Source organism: Dipodomys ordii, unplaced genomic scaffold (assembly GCF_000151885.1).
Source record: "Dipodomys ordii isolate 6190 unplaced genomic scaffold, Dord_2.0 Scaffold1, whole genome shotgun sequence".
NCBI classification, from domain to species: Eukaryota; Metazoa; Chordata; class Mammalia; order Rodentia; family Heteromyidae; genus Dipodomys; species Dipodomys ordii.
This window is the reverse complement of record NW_012267217.1, coordinates 1,713,876-1,734,169: the sequence shown is the minus strand read 5'-3', so window position 1 is coordinate 1,734,169 and position 20,294 is coordinate 1,713,876. Positions and strand designations below refer to the sequence as shown.

The 20,294-nt window shown below is 37.1% G+C and overlaps 1 protein-coding gene across 11 annotated transcripts in view; it reads right to left on the bottom strand.

Annotated features, from left to right (window-relative positions):
• Window positions 1-20,288, bottom strand: part of Rbm26 (RNA binding motif protein 26) — a 70,624-nt gene extending 50,336 nt beyond the window's left edge. For all 11 annotated transcript variants that reach the window (XR_001174781.1, XR_001174784.1, XR_001174786.1 and 8 more), the window contains exons 1-3: window positions 20,199-20,288; window positions 1,811-1,929; window positions 1,275-1,411 (exon numbers count right to left, since the gene is read on the bottom strand). Coding sequence is in view for 1 of the 11 variants with exons in the window: in XM_013010066.1 (XP_012865520.1) it covers window positions 1,275-1,411; window positions 1,811-1,929; window positions 20,199-20,269 (327 nt within the window). In the remaining 10 variants the exon portion in view is untranslated. The remainder of the gene's footprint in view (window positions 1-1,274; window positions 1,412-1,810; window positions 1,930-20,198) is intronic.
• Between the last annotated feature and the right edge of the window lie 6 nt (window positions 20,289-20,294).

Here is a 20,294-nt window from a genome sequence, read left to right as displayed (position 1 = left end):
ATTTTACTTATTCCACACTACAACTCTAGTGTTTCTACTGTACAGTGGAATAAACTGAGGCTGAGAGTAGCAATGTCTTCAATATCTCAGGATAGTGACATACAAAGCCAAAATTTCAATGAAGATGTTTAAAGCTAGGCTGAATACAAAAAAAAAAAAGTTAAAATAATGTTAAAACAATTACCAACAACTATTTTCTTTTTTTAAGAATCAAACTGAGATGGCTATGTGACTACTAAATAAGGATATGTGAAGAAGATTATAACACGGAACAAAAAATGTCAAACTCTCTTGAAGAATGAAACTATTTCTATTGCTGAGCCTAGTTTGACTACTTAAAAGCAGCCAATTATTAAATGCATCAAAGAAAACTGCCAAAAAATTTACTGATATTGCAATTATTTTGCAAAACACAAATAGCTAATACTGTACACCTAACAGACAGAAGCTGAAAGCAGACCTAAGATTATCCTTAGAAAAGCCTTCTTAAAATTCATTACTCCTTAGCTGGCTTCTGAAAACTTTGATTTCTGGAAGATTCCTTCCATTTCATCATTAGAATTGCTCACCGTGTTTGAATTATAAAAACAATAGCTTATGCTAAATATGTACCCAACAGGGTAGGTGCCTAATCCAAATATAAACATTGGGTAATGAGTCTCAAAACAAGCTTCCTCCATTCACATGTGCTGTCACAACTCATTGCTAAAGGAAGTAAGTATGTCTTGAGTACCTCCAAGGGCGTTTTTTGTCTTGTTTTCCAGCAGATTTTCTTCTTCTCTCTCATGCCTTTCCCTTTGCTGACTCGTTTGTTTTGCTTTGCTTTAGTAAGTTATATCCATGAATATGACCACACACTGAATCCCATGGGTACTACTAGAGAAACTTTAAACCTAATACTGAGGATTCTAAATACAAAAATATTGGGGAGGAGGGCCGGAAGCCCTGAAGTTGTGATGATGTTATTAATCCCAGTTAGCTACTCAAGAGGCTGAGATCTGAAGATAATAGTTCAAAACTATCCTAGGCAGAAAAGTCCATGAGACTCTTACCTCCAATAAACTACCAAAAAACTGGAAGTGGAGCTGTGGCTCAAGTGTTAGAATGCTAGCCTTGAGCAAAAAAGGTCAGGGACAGTACTCACCTAAGTTCAAGCCTTAGACAGGCAAAAAAAAAAAGGAAAAAAGAAAAGAAACAAAACAAATAAAAACAGAACCCTCAGCTTAATCTTTTAAGTGTTTAAAGAACCTATTAAGTATAACACAGACTCATACCTCTTCTTTCTTTATGTCTTTTTCTTGGTGCTGAAAAAATTCTACCTTCAGGCTTCCTGATGATGGCTGCTCTGGGGGAGGCAGATAGCTCTTTGTATTCACAGCATCAAAAAGTTTTTCTACAAATATCTGTGTCTCTAAAAACCAAGCAAAAAAAACACCTCTAATTAAAATATTTACTAAAATATTTACATAATTCCTCATGTCTAATCATCAGGCTTCTAGGTCAGTGGCTTCAAGTCATGACTAGTCTTCATAATGTAGCCTACACAGTATATAAACAAAATTATTATAATCTGCATTTAAAAGCAATATACTAAACAAGACTCAAAGTAATTTTCTAAGGAATATTATCTTTTAATAGCCATTTTAGTAATTTTCTTATTCTTTTATGTTAAAAAAACCCTTAAAATAAATATCCATTTCAAATAATCTATGGATATGTTATAATATTGTTTATCTCTGCTATAATTTGAGACTGAGTTTTTTAAGTAACTTATTAAAAGAAAACAGTATTTAAAAACAAAACATCTTACCTTTCTGAAGAAATACATCCAGCTGATCAATACATAATGCCTTCAGTTCTTTTTCACTTTTGTCTTTCTTTACTAAAGCCAAAACATATTTTGCTAGGGCTGACGGATCTGCATCACAGCTAAGAAAAAACAATGTTGAAAGAATTTTAGCCACAAATACTTTCATGTTCCATAAATCCCAGTTACAAACTGACTTGGAAAGTATAACATACAGTTAAGTGAGTATTCAATATAAAGCACTTGGGTCAAGGAAGGCACTAAAGAAATATGTCCTAATAAAGAAAAAAAAAGTCCTTCTTAATATACCTTATATGCTACACCCAATCATCATTTCTTGAAAACATACAATATATTAAATAATATACAAAACAGACCCATGGGGCTGAGAAGGTAGCTCAGTGGTAGAGCGCTTGCCTTGCATGCCTGAGACCCTGGGTTTGATTCCTCAGCACCACATAAGCAAAAAGAAAAAAGCCGGAAATGGCGCTGTGGCTCAAGTGTAGAGAGCGCTAGCCTTGAGATGAAGAGCTGACGGACAGTGCCCAGGCCCAGAGTTCAGGCCCCACGACTGGACCCCGCGCAGCCCCCCCAAAAAACAAACCCAATGTACTAGTGATTAAGATTTTATAAAATGGCATTCAAGTCAACAAAAACATAATCTATACAAAAAAGGTATTTAGACAACCTTGCTGTTATCCTTAAAATTTAGAATTTTAGGGCTGGGAAGTTGGCTCAGTGATAGAGCGCTTGCCTTGCATGCCTGAGGCCCTGGGTTCGATTCCACAGCACCACATAAGCAAAAAGCAAAAAACCGGAAGTGGTGCTGTGGCTCAAGTGGTAGAGCGTTAGCCTTGAGCTGAAGAGCTGAGGGACAGAGCTCAGGCCCAGAGTTTAGACCCCACGACCAGACCCCCCCACCAAAAAAACTTAGAATTTTATTTTTAAATGTGATAATACCAAACTATAAAACTACAAAAGCATTCAATATTAGAAAATACATAGCTGGGCACTGGTGGCTTGTGACTGTAATCCTAGCTACTGAAAAGGCTGAGATCTGAGGATAACAGTTCAAAGCCAGCCAGAGCAGAACAGTCCATTAGACTCTTATGTCCAGTTAACTATCAAAAATAGTGGAAGCAGAGCTGTGGCTCAAGTGGTAGGGATCGGCTCTAGCTTTGAGCAAAACAACTCAGGCCCTGGGTTCAAACTCCATGACTTCCCTCTCTCCCCCCAAAATAAATTTATGCCACAGAATTAATGAAGACCTTCTAAATTATGACACATCCAATCACAGGAGTGATATTAGTGTATAACAATCAAAAACAACAATAAAAATATATTTGAAAAAACTCAATAGTTAACTCATCACAAAAAGGCAAATTTTCTCAGCAGGGTTTCTATCCAGACCAATACTATAGCAGAAAAAAAAAGACAGTGACAATTGAAAAAAGGGAAAAAAGTGATTGTTATATATGTAAAAATGGAACTTTCCTCTCTAAGAGGAATGAAAACATAACCTATAATGAAATACTATTTTTCAGTTAACAGATTAACAAAATCCCCAAATATCTGCAAATATATTCTGGTGGCTAACAATGAGGAAGCAAGCCATTTATACACATTGAACTGGTACACGAAACTGGTAGGCCCTAAGGAGAATGTTCAGGCAGTTACCCTGTAATCTGACTCAACAATTCTACTTTTATGAATTTATTCTAAAATCACATATATGTTCAAATGGCATGCTATTATATTGCAAAATCAAAATGTACAAATGTCATTTAAATAAGACTAGAAAAATAAATTACATTAAATCCACACAAGGAATGACATGCAACAAAGTTAGACAAGTTGGTTCACACCTGTCATCTCAGCTATACTTGAAGCTATACAACTGCCATACCAGGTCAGCCCAGGCAAAAATGTCCAATTTATTTATTTCTACAAACACCTAGAGTTACAAATCTCCATTCCAATCTTTTAGATTACTCTTTTTTAAAGCCCTCAGAATATGACATCATGTCTCATACCTGAAATCCCTGCTACTCAAGGGGAGACCAAGTTTTCTGGCCAGCCTGGGCATAAAAATGTTAGTGAGACCACTCATCTCAATCAATAGTTAAGTGGCTCAAATCTGTTGTATCAGCTTCAGAGGGATGTTGTAGGAAGAAGGTGGGCCCTGGGAAATAAAGTTAGATCTTATCTGCAGAAATTATTAAAGTAGGCTGGAGGTGTGGTTCATTGTACTAAGTTATCTGCCAGCAAGCAAGAGATCCTGATTTTAAACCCTAATATTGCCTTGGGTGGGGAAAAAAACAACTCCAAATCTCCACCTCTCTCTATCATCAGCTGTTAACCAAGACAACTGTCCTAGACACCTCTCATGTATGTACCCATAGGTCCAATTTCCTGACATCCTTAACAAGACAGGGTAACTACTTAAGAAGGTTAAATTCTTCCAGGTATATGTAAGAAGGAACCACAGATGTTGAAAGTTCATGAAGCAAAACAAATGGAGAAAACGAAATCTCCCAAAATCTCCCAATATTCTAAAATTTCTTAATAGGTCAAATAACTAGAATCAAATTACCCTTAGAAATAAAGACTACCATACTATTAGTGTTCTTTAGTTTATAGTTTAGGATTTTTAAAAATGAAACAATTAGAAAGCAAAACAAGTTATAATATTCTAGTACAATATTTTCAAAGTCTGTTACTCAAATTTCATGATGGCTTTAAAATTTTGGTGGAAGATGATTAATGGAATTTAACTTAAGCTTCCATATCCAGTAATTTTGAAAAGAAGCTGGAGGCAGTAGAGGGAATTATAACAAATTTAAATATATTAACTCACTAACTTTAGAACACGGATATCCACCCACATCTGTTCCAACAAAATTTTCATTTTATACTCATGAAAAATGTAATTTGCATCAGTTATGATTCTATATGAAAAATGTAATTTGCATCAGTTATGATTCTATATTTTGTACTAAGGATTTCTATTGGGGGAGAGGGAATATATACTGGCACATGCATGCCAGTACTGGGGCTTGAATTCAGGGCTTCTTTCTCAGTTTTTCCACTCTAGACTAGCATTCCACTTTATCTTTTAAAAAAACTTCACTGGGTGCTAGTAACTCATGCCTGTAATCCTGACTACTCAGGAAGCTGAGATCTGAGGATCATAGTTCCAAGCCAGCCCAGTCAAAAAGTCTCTGAGGACTACTATCTTCATTGATCTACCAAAAAAGCCAGAAGTGAAGCTGTGCCTCAAGTGGTAAAGCACTAGCCTAAAGAAAAAGCAGCTTAGGGACAGCGCCCAGGCACTGAGTTTACACACTATGACTGGCACAAAAAATAAAAAATATAAAAATTCAATGAACAATACACTTAGAAACTTAAAAAATTGCTGTAAAATACGCTATTTAACCAATTCATCAAAGCAAAAATAGATTGTCTATGGTAATTACATTATTTGCTAAGAAGTACTATATACCCACAAGCATTATATTCTACCATATTATCAAAATGTTTAAATATCATCTAAACATGAGCATCACACAACTCTTTATAGGCATATATTACTTACACAAAATGATATGTTCCTTATATTTTCCTCAACCTCTTCTCAACCCTTGTACTTTCAAGATTTTTTTTGTTTAGCGTCTGCATGAGAAAAGTAGACTATATATATATAGAGAGAGAGAGAGACAGAGACATACAGAGACAGAGACTTTCTGATTCTGAGTGATATTGTCTAACATGATGAGTTATCTCCAGTCCCATCCACTTTCCTTAAAATAAAATTATTTCTTCTTTATGGTTGAATCATACTCAACACTGTATATACACTACATTTTCTTTACACATAGGCTGATTCATTACTTGGTACAGAGAGAAACCATGCTGACCTTGCTTCTACAGGAATGGCATACCTGAATCATACATGAGTTCTATTTTATTTTTTTAAGCTACAAAAATAGTTGTGTGAAAGGGTTTGATTTTAACATGTTCAGTTATTAATATAATGCATCTTAATCAGTTACCTCTCTCCTCCATCTACCTTCCCAGGTATTAATTCCTTGAGGAACCTCCATACTGATTTCTGTAGTGGTTACATAATTTACATTCTCATCTGGCCATCTGAGGCACATTGTTTTAAAAAATTATTAAGAACAAGAAATATACTCATTAACTTACTCATGTAACTGTAACTCCTCTGTACAGCATCTTTACAATAAAAATGTTTTTCAAAATTTATTAAGGAATTATCTATTAATTACTTTCAAAACTAGAAAATCTTCACACTCAAAGATAAAATACTCAGATACAAAAATCAAAGTAAAAGTTTTTTCACTGAAAAAAGTATTAACCCAAAATGCAGACCAAGCACAGATAATTTGTGGCTGTAGTATCATACCACAAAACTCTCTTCTTAAAAGAAAACTGGAAGCCGGGTGATGGCGGCTCATGTCTGTAATCCTAGCTACTCAGGAGACTGAGATCTGAGGATCACGGTTCAAAGCCAGCCCAGGCAGGAAAATCCATGAGACTCTTATGTCCAATTAACCACCAAAAAACTGTAAGTGGCGCTGTGGCTCAAGTGGTAGAGCACTCACTTTGAGCTGAAGAGCTCAGGTACAGGGCACAGGCCCAGAGTTCAAGCCCCATGACCAACCAACCAAAAAAAAAAAAAAAAAAGTGGAGAGAAATATAGCAGTCCACAACAAAACCCTATGTTAAGGTATACTTTGTGTTTTCTATCCTAATTCATAGTTCAAAGAGTTGATGATTCTTTGAGGAAAATGCTAAGTTCCAAAGGATACCACATTAGTTAATTACATTCTATTTAATTACAAAATAGATAAGGGAAAATATCCCTTCAATTACATGAAAGTGAGGAAAAAGCCTAGGGAATACTTTTCTCTAGAAAAGGTAAAATTATCTATCTAAGAGAAATAGTACGATGGACTATAAATATGAAACAGTTCTGTTGTAAAACTTAGCTAAGTCAATTCCTGAAGAACTGTTTCTGACCTACTTAAAAGCAAATATTAAAAATATTAATTAGTAATAATGATCTAGCTAACACTATATGGTGGGCTGTATATGTAAATGTCCAAAAATCATGCTGAAAGTATTTTTTATTAAAACAGAGAAGTTGGCCAGGTGCCAGTGGCTCATGCCTGTATCCCTAGCTACTCAGGAGGCTGAGCTCTTAGGATCTTGGTTCGAAGACAGTCCCAGGCAGGAAAGTCCATGACACTTTCCAATTAACCCCCCCCCCAAAAAAAAATGGAAGTGGAGCGTTAGCTCAAATGGTAGAGCATTAGCCTAAGCGCAAAAGCTTAGGAAAAGTGCTCAGGACCAGAGTTCAAGCCCCATGGCCAACAACAACAAAAAACCCAGAAGTTACTATTTTTCAGCTCACAAATACCAAGACTAAGTTAATAAAATCTTTAGTTGCTTCTTCTGAGAAAAAAAAAAAGCTGGCTTATCAAATTAGAAATACAGATTATATGAGAAGGCACTTACTAATCTCCCAAATACATGTTACTTAAAATCAACTGGTAAAAAGTTAAAGTTATACTGAGCATCAGTAGCTCACACCTTTAATCAGGAGGTTGAGATCTAAGGATGGTGGGTGGAAAATAGCTCAGGAGCAAAGTCTGTCTGACTCTTAATCTCCAATTAACCAACAAAAGGCCGAAAGTGGGGGCTGGGAAGGTAGCTCAGAGGTAGAGTGCTTGCCTTGCATGCATGAGGCCCTATGTTCGATTCCTTGGCACCACCTAAGCAGAAGAAGCCAGAAGTGCCACTGTGCCTCAAGTAGTAAAACACTAGCCTTGAGCTGAAAAGCTGAGAAACAGTGCCCAGGATCAGAGTTCTGGCCCCACGACCGACCAAAAAACAAAAGCTGAAAGTGGGGCTATGGTCAAATATAGAGCTCCAGTCTTGAGCTGGAAAAGCTAAGGGACAATGTCTAATCCTAGAGTTCAAGCCCCAGTACGTACGTGTGCGCATGTGTGCGCGCGCACACACGCACACACACACACACTCACACACAAATATGTTTTCATTAAAATCTAGCTACTAAACTTTCTAGCTCATTTAGGTCTAAGCCATATTGTTAGCCTTGAAACAGTCTGGGACTGTCTTTAGTCTTTTTTTGGTTTAAGAAAAACCACAACACTGTATTGAATTCCAAACTGCTGGCAATTTTAGGCAATTTTACCTTATACATAAGTTATGTCATCCTGGGTCCATATTTTTCTTCCTAGGCTTCTGTTTACTTATTTTTAAAACAAAGTCACTCAAATATATCATCTGAAAAAGTAGTTCATTTTTAGGAACAAAATGCTAAGCTTTCCTTGTCATATAGTATCTCCCTCCCCCATTCCCACTCCTCATGACTTTTTAGTTAACTGAACTTCAAAATAATTAGTATATAGTATGCTAGAATCTTCAAGGAAAAAATGTTTCCTTTTATTGTAATTTCTTAGTATCAGGCACAAGACTTACACATGTGGAAGTCATATAACCCTAAATTCTACTAAATGATATACACAAAATTTATACTACTGTAAAATCGTAACTATTGATATATTTGTTTTTCCCTGGAGAGGATTCTAGATATCTATGTCTGCCTTTTCAAGAATTAACTACAATAAGCCAGAAGTACCTACTAATTACCAAATATTACGAAAAGGCATCCATGATCAGGAGCAAAGGAACAAAACTAAGAAAAAGCAAGTTGCAGTTTATGTGAAACCCAATTAGAACAAATACAAGTGTACTATCAAGTTTTCCAAGCTGGAGCTGGGAAGATGGCTTAGTGGTAGGTACATGCATGAAGCCCTGGGCTCAATTCCTCAGTACCACATATGCAAAAAAAGCCAGAAGTGGCACTGTGGCTCAAGTGGTGAAGTGCTAGCCTTGAGCAAAAGCAACTCAGGGACAGTGAGAACCTAGGTCCTGAGTTCAAGCCTCAGAACTGGCAAAAAAAAAAGATTGTTACAGATATTAAAAAGGTTAATAAGGGGCTGGGAAGGTGGCTCAGTGGTAGAGCACTTGCCTTGCATGCCTGAGGCCCTGGGTTCGATTCCTCAGCACCACATAAGCAAAAAAAAAAAAAAGCCAGAAGTGGCACTGTGGCTCAAGTGGTAGAGTGCTAGCCTTGAGCTGAAGAGTTGAGGGACAGCACCCAGGCCCTACGACCGGACCCAAAAATAAATAAAAAGGTTAATAAAACAGATCCAGCATTTTGACAAGCTCCTTTTCCTTTGCCAAACTGTCTTTTCTACCCACAGCTTGAAGACTAAGATTGACTCATGTATTTAGTACCTTTTCTAGTACTGCCTCCTGGACCAAAAAGCACCACATGGAAAAATGTAAGTGTAGGCATTTCACAACTCACTCTTAAACTATAGTTTAAAAACTGCTAACTTGACAAAAAGAGGAGTCTCAGGAGAGAATCACAAAGGTGTCATACCCCTGCCTCTTCATATGTACATAAAATATACATACTGAAAGGAACACCAAAGATTGGGAAACAGGGGGCTGGGAAGGTGGCTCAGTGGTAGAGCTCTTGCCTTGCATGCATGAGGCCCTGGGTTCAATTCCTCAGCACCACATAAGCAGAGGAAAGAAAAAAAGCCGGCAGTGGCGCTGTGGCTCAAGTGGTAGAGCGCTAGCCTTGAGCTGAAGAGCTGTAGGACAGCACCCAGGCCCAGAGTTAAGGCCCCATGACAGGACCCAAAACAAAACAAAACAAAACAAAGATAGGGAAACAAAGGGCTTTTTTCTTAATTTGCTTTTCTTTTCTGATGACTGTATTCTTTACCTTTGATGACGCCTATTCACATGCACATCTGTAAGAGGGTCAGGGAAAAAAACAGAATCTGAGGAAAATGGGTAAAAAAGTGCAGCAGTATAGCACACTAGACATCATGGGTGGAAATGGGAAAGAATGGGGAACAGATGATACTTCATGAAAGGGAATGTACTTATTACCTGACTTATGTAAATGTAACCCTGCTGTATATCACCTCTAAATTAACAATATTTATTTTTAAAACTGCTCACTTATCTTCAAATTCTACAATTTAATCAAATCTCTACACACCATATGCAAACATTTTAAGACATTCTATTAGGCTGCTCTTGGGCTTTAATCTTCCTCAGTAATAACAATTTAAGCCCCCCAAAATGTCTGGAAATGGAAATTTTAAAAATCCACTTAATCAGAAATCAACAGACAAGTAGATTGGAAGCATCTTCTTAATCATAAGGGAGAGTCATGATGCCTCAAAACTTTAGTCTTGTAGACTTGTTCTTTCCACTTGGAATAATCACATTAGAAGCATACAAATGCTAACACATTCAGTTTAGAAAAATACATGTAAAATGATACTATTAACTGAAGTTTATGAAAGTTTTCAAACTGAGGTTTTACTCTTTCACAGTCTGCTTGCTATAACTTTTTAAAGTGTAAAATAAGTATCTGAGCTACTATTAGGAAGAGTCAATGTGGTAATCAGCTCTCCATTATTGTGACAGATATCTGAGATAACCAATTTATAAAGAGGCTTACTTGGGATCATAATTTTAGAGGTTTAAGTAGTGGCAAGGCAGCATATAATGGTAGAAACATGTGACAGAACAAAAGTGCCCACCTCGAAGCCAGGAAGTCAACAAGATAAGAGGGTGAGTTCCACTATCCAGCTCAAGGACACACCTCAGTAACCTAAAAACCTCCTATTAAGTCTCACTTCTTAAAATTTCCACTCTGGGAACCAAGGATGTAAGCACTGTGTTCTTTCAGGACATCCCAGAACCATACTACTGCAATCACTTTGAGAAATTCTTGTAAAATATGCCCCAAAAGGTCACAGCTGCAAATACATTACTGAATTTAAAACTGCTTCAAGGAGCCAGGCACCAGTGTATCACGCCTATACTCCCAACTACTCAGAAGGCTGAGATGTGAGGATCAGGGCTCAAAGCCAGCCCAGGCAGGAAAGTCTGTGAGACTCTATCTCCAATTAACCACAAGAAAACTGGAAGTGACATTATGGCTCAAAGTAGTAGAAAAAAAGGCACAGGGACAGTGCCCAGGCCCTGACTTCAAGCTCTAACAAACAAACACAACTATTGCTTCAAGGAACAAATAAATCATCTGCTTAACTGCATACTAACATGTACATGCAATTCATAATTAGCCAACTGTTTTTCATTTATATTAACTTCATTGAAAATTTCATAAATGTTTTTCAATTTTTAAACTGCCAGTAGACAAAAATGGCATAGCAGGAATGTATGAAGGAATGCAGAAAACTATCAAAAACTCCAAAAAAAATCAAAACCTAGACTGAAATTATGGTGACAATCTATCTCCTGACATTTTTTTTAATGGTCAAGAAAATAAAAAGCTGCCTGTATTTATAAAGTACTACTGTTTACAAATGTCTATATATGCGTCAAGGTAATAAAATTTAGTAACAAGTAACAATTTAGTGTTAAAAAATAGTAGCAACTTAGTGTCAAGTGGCTTGACACATATATAATGCATGCATCTACTATTACATTATATAAAATAATTTCATATTTAATCCCAGGACTACAAAATAGTTTCACAGTATAAAACTCTGAGCTCCATCTATTTGCCCCTCCTTGCCCAACCATTGGTATCCATTGAAGCAGTGGAATATAGTCAGGAGAGCAAACATACCAAAAGTTAGGGGGATGATGAAAGTGTTCTGGCCAGTAAATAATTATATTAACTCTTGGGGCTGGGAAGGTGGCTCAGTGGTAGAGCGCTTGCCTTGCATGCCTGAGGCCCTGGGTTCAATTCCTCAGCACCGCATAAACAAAAAGAAAAAAGCCGGAAGTGGCGCTGTGGGTCAAGTAGTAGAGCGCTAGCCTTGAGCTGAAGAGCTGAGGGACAGCGCCCAGGCCCAGAGTTCAGGCCCCATGACCAGAACCAAAAAAAAAAAAAAATTAAAAAAAAAGATATTAACTCTTCTACTATCTGTAAGATTAGATCATTATTACTATGCATAATTTTTGGTTTCATGGGAGGCAAAAATCTTGCACATAGTAGGTAGCATTCAGCAACATATTTACATACTAATAATATTCAAATTTCCTCTACCTCTTATTCAGTTACTGAACTAAATTTAAGATTTAAATTTCTAATCCTGGAGATGCTGTTAAAACAAAACAGAAATAGACCCAAAAATCTGAACCTTCAAGTTGTTCAAAAATCTACTCTTGAAATGAAAGTCAAGGTAAAGCAGTGTATCCAAGTTTTATGCAAGTAATTGTTTCAGCTATTAGGTTTGTAAGCACATAAAGTAGAAATTTCCACTAATGTACCTAATATTTAGGCATACTTAATACCACATGCAAAGCATTGTGTTAGGTGCTATAAAGAACAGGAAGATAACTTTTCAATTTAGGAAGTCTGCTTCAAAGGGCCTGAGACTTTAACTACTAAACAAATGTGCAAATGATCAGTGTCATAAATGATTTTTTTTTTGGGTCTGGTTGTGGGGCCTGAACTCTGGGCCTGGGTGCTGTCCCTCAGCTCTTCAGTTCAAGGCTAGCACTCTACCGCTTGAGCCACAGCGCCACTTTAGGCTTTTTTCTTTTTGCTTATGTGGTGCTGAGGAATCAAACCCAGGGCTTCAGGCATGCAAGGCAAGCACTCTACCACTGAGCCACCTTCCCAGCCCAGTGTCATAAATGATGTAAACCAGGGTCAGTAACTCAGATCTGTAATCCTGGCTACTCAGGAGGCTGAGATCTGAAGATCATGGTGCAAAAGCCAGCCCTGGTAGGAAAATTCATGAGACTCTTATCACCAACTAACCACCCAAAAAAAGCTGGAAGTAAAACCATGGCTCAAATGGTAGAGCACTAGCCTTGAGCACAACAAGCTCAGGGACAGCACCCAGGCCCTAAGTTTAAAAAAAAAAAAAAGTAAACTATTGATGAGAGAGAAATGTTATGGGAAGAAGAGTAGTACTTCCAGCTAGACAGGCAATAATTTTCTGGGAAAAATAGGCCATACCTCACCTTTATTTAAGTATTTACATATATACTTATAAAAGATAGGAAGGCATCATAATAGGCAAGACTCTGAAACAAAGTACCTTGTTTCAGATGCTACCACACCATCACTATCTAGGAATGATGTTATTAAATTTTATTACCTTTAAAATAACCTAGGTCAACATTCAATGAATGCACAATAATTAACAACTTAATAAGTAGTCAATGAATGTTTATTATTTAAAATTAAGAAAAGTCAACAGAAACAATATGATAGATAAATCACCATAAAGTACAGCTCTGCTGAAATTAAGACACAAAAATGCAGGTGTAAATGGGAAGATCATTTGAATCAAACTTAAAAGCATGTATTATTGGAAATGTGATATTTTGGTCAAGAAATGGGCATCAATGTCAAAAGAACATAAAAGGAGAACAAGTATGAGTCCTCCCCCTGCCACCAAGTCAGCTGAGTACTGTTAAAAGAAAAAAATATAAAACCTAATGATTTAGGTAAATGAAGGACAGCTAGTAAAAGGGAAGGAAAACAAATCAAAATTTCATATCTGAGTAATCTGAAGAAATGACATAGCAATAAGCGAATCCAGAATATTTCATTTCATTTCATTAGTTATTAATTTTTGTCGGTCCTGGGGTTTGAACTCTAGTCCTGGGTATAGCTATCCCTAAGCTCTTCAGCTCAAGGCTAGCAACCTACTGCTTGAGCCACAGCGTCACTTCCGGCTTTTTCTGCTTATGTGGTGCCAAGGAATCGTACCCAGGGCTCCATGCATGCAAGGCAAGCACTCTACCACTAAGTCACCTTCCTAGCCCAGAATATTTCATTTCAAATATGTCATTTATAGATCACATGAAGGATCCAGGTAGATATACAACTTGCAGTTGGCAATAAGACCATAACATTTTGAGTGGTTAAGTCTAAACTTGCTCATGTGAAAAATAAATGCAGAGAATGTAAATTTGTACACAGAATCCATTAATAAGCTCTGAAATTCAATAAATGTGCAAGTATATCCAACTTGTTAGGGAAGGGATACTTTAGTTAGACTTTGAACAGATCTATAACACATACTAAGAAAAGTTTTTTAAAAAGTTTAATCTTTGACAATGATAAAGACTATAAAAGAAATTGTACACTGAAATTATCTTGGAGAATTGTACAAACAAATTACCCTATAGTTGGCCATTTATTATGAACACAGATTTATCAGCTCAGAGTTCTGAACTTTGGGAACTCTATTATTATCAAAGCACTGTAAGATTAACATCTCTCATCTCAAGATGTAGCCTTAATGTGGTACTTTTCACCACAGAGAAATATTGTTCTTCACATGGTGGAAGGCTGAAGGGCAAAGAAGCAAAAAGGGACTTAATTTACCCACTTATAAAGGTATTATTCTCATGCATGAGGGTATGTATTGTCCAATATCCTAATAATCTCTTAAAGGTTCCTTCTGTAAGAAAAGCAATTAAATTTCAACATACATTTTGCAAGAAACAAAATGTTCAAACCATGGGAGAAATGGCTAAAGGATAGGGGGGAAAATAGTAAAACACCAAGTCAAAAACATGAACTAAAGGAGGTAAGATTAGAGAATAAAGAAATCTGAGGAGACAGGTGCCGGTGGCTCACACCTGTAATCCTAGTTACTCAGGAGGCTGAGATCTGAGGACCGAGGTTCAAAACCAGCCCGGGCAGGAAAGTCCGTGAAACTCTTATCTCCAATAAACGGCGCTGTAGCTCAAGTGGTAGAGCGCTAGCCTTGAGCTGAAGAGCTGAGGGACAGCGCTCAGGCCCAGAGTTCAAGCCCCACGACTGACAAAAAAAAAAAAAAAAGAAGAAAGAAAAGAAAAAGAAATCTGAGGTATTGAGACTTCAGGCCAAATAAATTCAAAAGTCATCATTATTGTCTGATGTTACACTCTAAGTCAGAGAATAAAAATCTTATGTAAAATCTTTACGTTGAATGAATATAAAATCATTGGTAGCACTGAGATAAGCAGTCTTGGTCAAATACATGTAAGGAAAAAAAACTATGTAGTGTGACGTTAAGAAGATAAATGGTAGGGGCAAATGAGTTAAAAAAAATTAGGAAAATATATGTAACAAGAAAGTGACTAGATGTATAATTTTAGTTTCTGATGCTATTGTTGCTGAATCTAAGAAAGAAAGATTAAGAAAACCAATTTATTATGCCAAAAGGAGCCAACAGAAAGTGAAAGGTCAAGAGATAAAGCGATTCAAAAGTTCAAGAGTAAAATGTTCACTCTTTAAAGCCAAAAGAACAACTCTCACTGTAAGCCAGGAATAACAATAAACATTATTATGGTAAGGAAGGGGTACCTGTTAATAATAACTTTGAGTAAAGGGGACCCTATATAAAAATTCCAAGGCTGTTTCTCACAAACACTAAAGTACCACCAATACAATGATGGTTTAGAAATTTACTTCCAACAAAGTTACTACTCAGAGTGTATAGTTAAAAAACAAGTGTATTCAGTAATGAAAGGAAAATACTATCATGAAATGGTAAATTAACAACATACATTGTCTCTAATTAGATCAAATATAAATCACTAGCCAATGTCTTAACTTCATGCTTCAATGCCTTAGTTTCATCATCACCTATTTGTAAAATAAATAACAATGCTTAGTGCTAATCTCATAAAACTTGGAAGTGATATAAAACACTACATGCAGTTGTTAGGTGGTAGTGATAAAAATCGTGGTGACAGTATTAACAGTACCAATAGTAATGCAACCTATTAGTGTTAAATCAGTATATTTAAGGAAGAAAAAAAATGGCTCTTAGCATGTGTCTCATTCAATCCTTTTAACTGAGGATGGGAACAAATATAATTCTCACTTTTACATCAATGAAAAAAGAAAGGTTCATTTGCCTGTATCACTCAGCTAATAAATGGCAGAACTGATATTTGAATATTGATCTATGTAGACAAAAAGCTTATCTTCTTTCCCTTACACAATACCATCTCCACAGAACTATATAGCGGCAGAAAGATATTTTTAAAAAAGAAAAAGGTTGGCGTTCTGCTCTTTCTAAACTTCACATCTGGTATATCAACTTATTTGATGAAAAAGTAAAGGGACTGATTACATCTTTAAGGTATTCTTTCATATAAAAAGTCTATGATTTACTATAGTACCATAGTTATGGGTAAAATCACTTAAAATACAGCAGCATGCAATAATAGGCTAGGTACCAGTGGCTCACATCTGTAATTATAGCTACTCAGGAGGCTGAGCACTGAAGATCATGTTTCAAAGCTAGCCCAAGCAGGAAAAGTCCATGACACTTATCTCCAAAAAGCTGGAAGGGGAGCTGTGGCTCAACTGGTACAGTGCTAACCTTGAGCAAAAAAGTACCCAAGTATCCAAGCCCTCATTTCAAATCCCAAACCTGGGGGAAAAAAAAACAAAAAGGGAAAAGCCTGTACTACAACAAAAGTGCTGGTTTTTCAAGACTTTTACATTATAAAAAAAAAAAATAAATGTTAAGAGGAAAATTCACCAGCAATTTCGTTTTATATTATTAGCAAGTGTGACTAAGCAATTGTTTTGTATCAAACAGTCTAAGTATTTCATGACAATTTAAATCTTATTTTCAATAATTTATGGAAGAGTAAACTTTACTGTACTATTATAAAATCCTGATAATACTACAGAATTTATAGTAAATGCAAACATACGAGTCAATTTCATGCAAAAAAAGTTACTAGGTTTTCCCATCTTAACCCTTGTCCCATCAATGAGAAAATTCAGGGGCCCTGAAACTATCTTTAATAGCATCCAAAATCCTTAGCAAGTCCTGTATAAACAGGTTGTTCTCTCTGGAGCTACCTATTGGTATTCTTCCTTTGCTTTTTACATCTCTTAATTCCTCCAAAACAACTTCTTTTTTCTCATTTTCCGGCCCTCAAACAATCTGTACTTCAAAACCTGGAAAGCTTTAACAGCTTCCCCACTACCATCTTTTGCAGGAGCAAATGGTTTTCCATGCTTTCAAGGTAAGATAAAAATGTTACGATGCCAGGGAAGCCTTACCTGACCTTCCAGTCATATATTTTGAAAGCATTCTAGATTTCTCCACAATTTAATCTTTTAATTACTTGTTCAACAGGTCTCCATTTAACAGTAACCAATATGCAGATAGTCATCTCATCCTTATATTCATTCTATTTCCCCAATAACTACCATATCGATTAGGACAGAGTAGATAAAAATATTCAGTAGAAGTTCACTGAATAATATACTCAAAATACCAGGTAAGTGCAAAGCCCTGAGATAAATAGCTAAAAAGTTCTACATAAATTTCAAGTTAAATCTTACCCTTGATCCTTCCTATGTTCCTTCCTTGAACAGGTGCTACTTTGTTAATTACAAAGTTAATGTTAGCTACAAACTTAAAATGTAGCAAAACATAACTTTAGTTAACAAACCAAGATTTGAACCACTGATTAAGTAACTGGGATCAGGTCTAATAAGTCATCACCTAAAAGAATATACCTGAAATGCAATTAGAGGAACACATGAACCCATGCAAGTTAAGGGCTGTATTTTACAAAAGCAAATACATATTACAATCAGATCAACCCACCACTATTGTAGATTCTACAAGCAGTGCCCGATTTATTACAACAGTATGGCATACAATACTATCTGCAGTCCTACAAACTAAGCTATTGACACATAGAATATGCTTTTCTTTTTTTTTTTTTGGTCAATAGTGGCCTGAACTTTGGTCCTGGGCACTATCCCTCAGCTCTTCAGCTCAAGGCTAGCGCTCTACCACTAGAGCCACAGCGCCACTTCGGCTTTTTCTGCTTATGTGGTGCTGAGGAATCAAACCCAGGGCCTCATGCATGCACGGTAAGCACTACCACTGAGCCACCTTCCCAGCCCCAGAATATACTTTTTTTTAACTAAGAAAAAAGTAGAAGCACATAGCTATAGATTTCTAGGTTAGCAAATAAAAAAGGAAATGGCAGTAAATGATTTGAAACTGAAAATACCTTCAATTAAAAAATGAATACTTAAGAAAATAAAAACTTTCAGCACAAATCATTTCCCAAAGTTTTTGGATCACCTAAAACTTATAAAAGTGCTAATTGCACATCAAGAAATGTTATGGGATTTTCTTATATTCACTATTTCTCCTGCTTTACAAATGAGTAAACACAAGCATGAAATAACCGACCGAATATTAAACAGTTCGTGACAGAGACAATCCAAAGCCAGCCATTAGGCTCTGGACTCCTCTCTTTCAACCCTTATGTCTTCCCAATCTTCTATCATGTGTGTGTGTGTGTGTGTGTGTGTGCGTGCGTGTGTGTGTTTAAAGTCTATTTGGTAACACTAGATACTGAACCCAAGGTCTTGCATATGCTAAGCATATATTCTACCACTGAAATACATCCTCTAGCTCACCACACCTGGAAATAGAATTTTTACACTACTCCACTCCAGTGAACTTATTTGTTTAGATTTCCAATGGCCTCAACCTTGCCAAATCTAAGAGCTATATAGCTGCCTCTATCCATAAAGTTAATAACTCCTCTCTTGTCATACATTTGTTCTTTTATTTAGCAATACGTAACCCAATTTTTTTTCCACCTCAATCATGATCTATATATTCTTTCCAGGAAATCTACATTTCCAAGGCTTCAAACACACTACCTAGATGACTCTAAATTTCTCTAGTCCTGGATATAGCTTTCTAAACTGATATATTCAAATTCCTATCACTTTAAATACCGTATACTTAATCATCAAAAACAACCACTCTTTCCTTCTCCCATCAGCCTTTACTCCAGACCAGTGTTCTCTCCCATGAGCCATCTAGTTGCTTAGACTAACTTCTAGGTATGACCCTTGATTTCCTTCTCCCTCATCTTCCAAATCCAATCCATCAGAACTACTTATAAAGTATAGTTAGTTCTGTTTCTACTATCATTTACCATCAACGACCCTACCCACGTGTAGTTTCCATTTTGTTCTTGCCCTTTTAGTCTCCCCAAAGCAGGAAAATTAAGATCAAATCAAGGATTGTGCACTTTGAAATCAGCTAATATCTTTTTAGTATTCATTTAAAAAATCCTAATTGCTGGCCATTCTGTAAGATATGGCCCCTAACTACTTCTCCCAAGTTCATGTCTTTCCTTTCTCCCTACCCTATCACAAGCCTTACCCACACAGGCCTTATTTTGCCCCCTCTCCCCCAATACACTACTCGGGTCTACTACCATGCCTGTGCATTTGCTCTTCCTTCTGCAAAGAACTTTCTGGAGAGTTTCACACTCTCTTCCTCATTACAGCCCTTTCCTATTAGGTGTGAACCCATTCTAATCACTCTTACTATAATGGCCAAAACGCTACTGATACCAGAAGTGCTCTTTTTGTTAAAACTTGTCAATTTTGGCATTTAAAAGCTCTATTCCCAAAGCCTCCCACAACACACTTTGCTTAACACATGCATCCTGTGACTTTAAATTTCTCCATTGCATTTTGCTACTGCAAAATGTTAAGAGAATTGGTCCATGATTTGATATTAATCCTTGAAACTCTTTAAAAATTTTTCCAAAAAGACATTTTAATATACTCCCCACACTTCCAGTCCATCTAGAGCATCTCACTTAAAAGTGTTAAAACATTCCGTATGTATGGAGACTCGATTTTCTTCCTCCTCTCCCCGTGAACGAGCATGTACTCGGCACCTTGGCACCTGTTACATCTTCAATCAGTTAAAGAGGTGCAGATAAGCCAAACAGCACATGGGAGACGTGGCCTTTCTTTCAGGGATTATATTCAGGTGAAACGTGAGGCGATTTAAAAACTCCACCTGTCCCAATCTCTTAACAAAGGCCAATTCACTTCATTTAAGGAAAACCGGGTAAATACGTCCGTAGGCAGGAAGGTGCGCTCGGTTTTACTGAAATGAAAGAAACCTGTGTGGAGGATCTTGGCAAACACCGGTGGTACGGAGGCGGTTGGGGGGGTCCGGTGTACATATAACGGGAAAGCAAAAGCAAGGAGACGCCGGTTCAAAGCTCAGTTCGTGCTCACCGCGTGGGGGGAGGAAGAGAGGGAAGTATTCCGAACCTGAACGCCAAGGTGGACAAGGAAGAGAAGCCCTGGGAGTCTCTGATCACCGCTTCGGCCTGCACGGCGGGCACGGTGAAAGGCTGCACCGATCCGGGTCCGCCACTCCACCACCGCCATCCCCGCGAGATCTCCTCCCCTCCCCTGCGGCGCTTCCCCCCCCCCCCACACACACCCCAGGATACTCACATGGGCTCGAGGGTCTTGCTGAGCCAGGACTTGAGTGCCTCGAAGTTTTCAATGATCATTTTAGAAACCATCCACCGCGGCCCCGAGGCCCGTCAC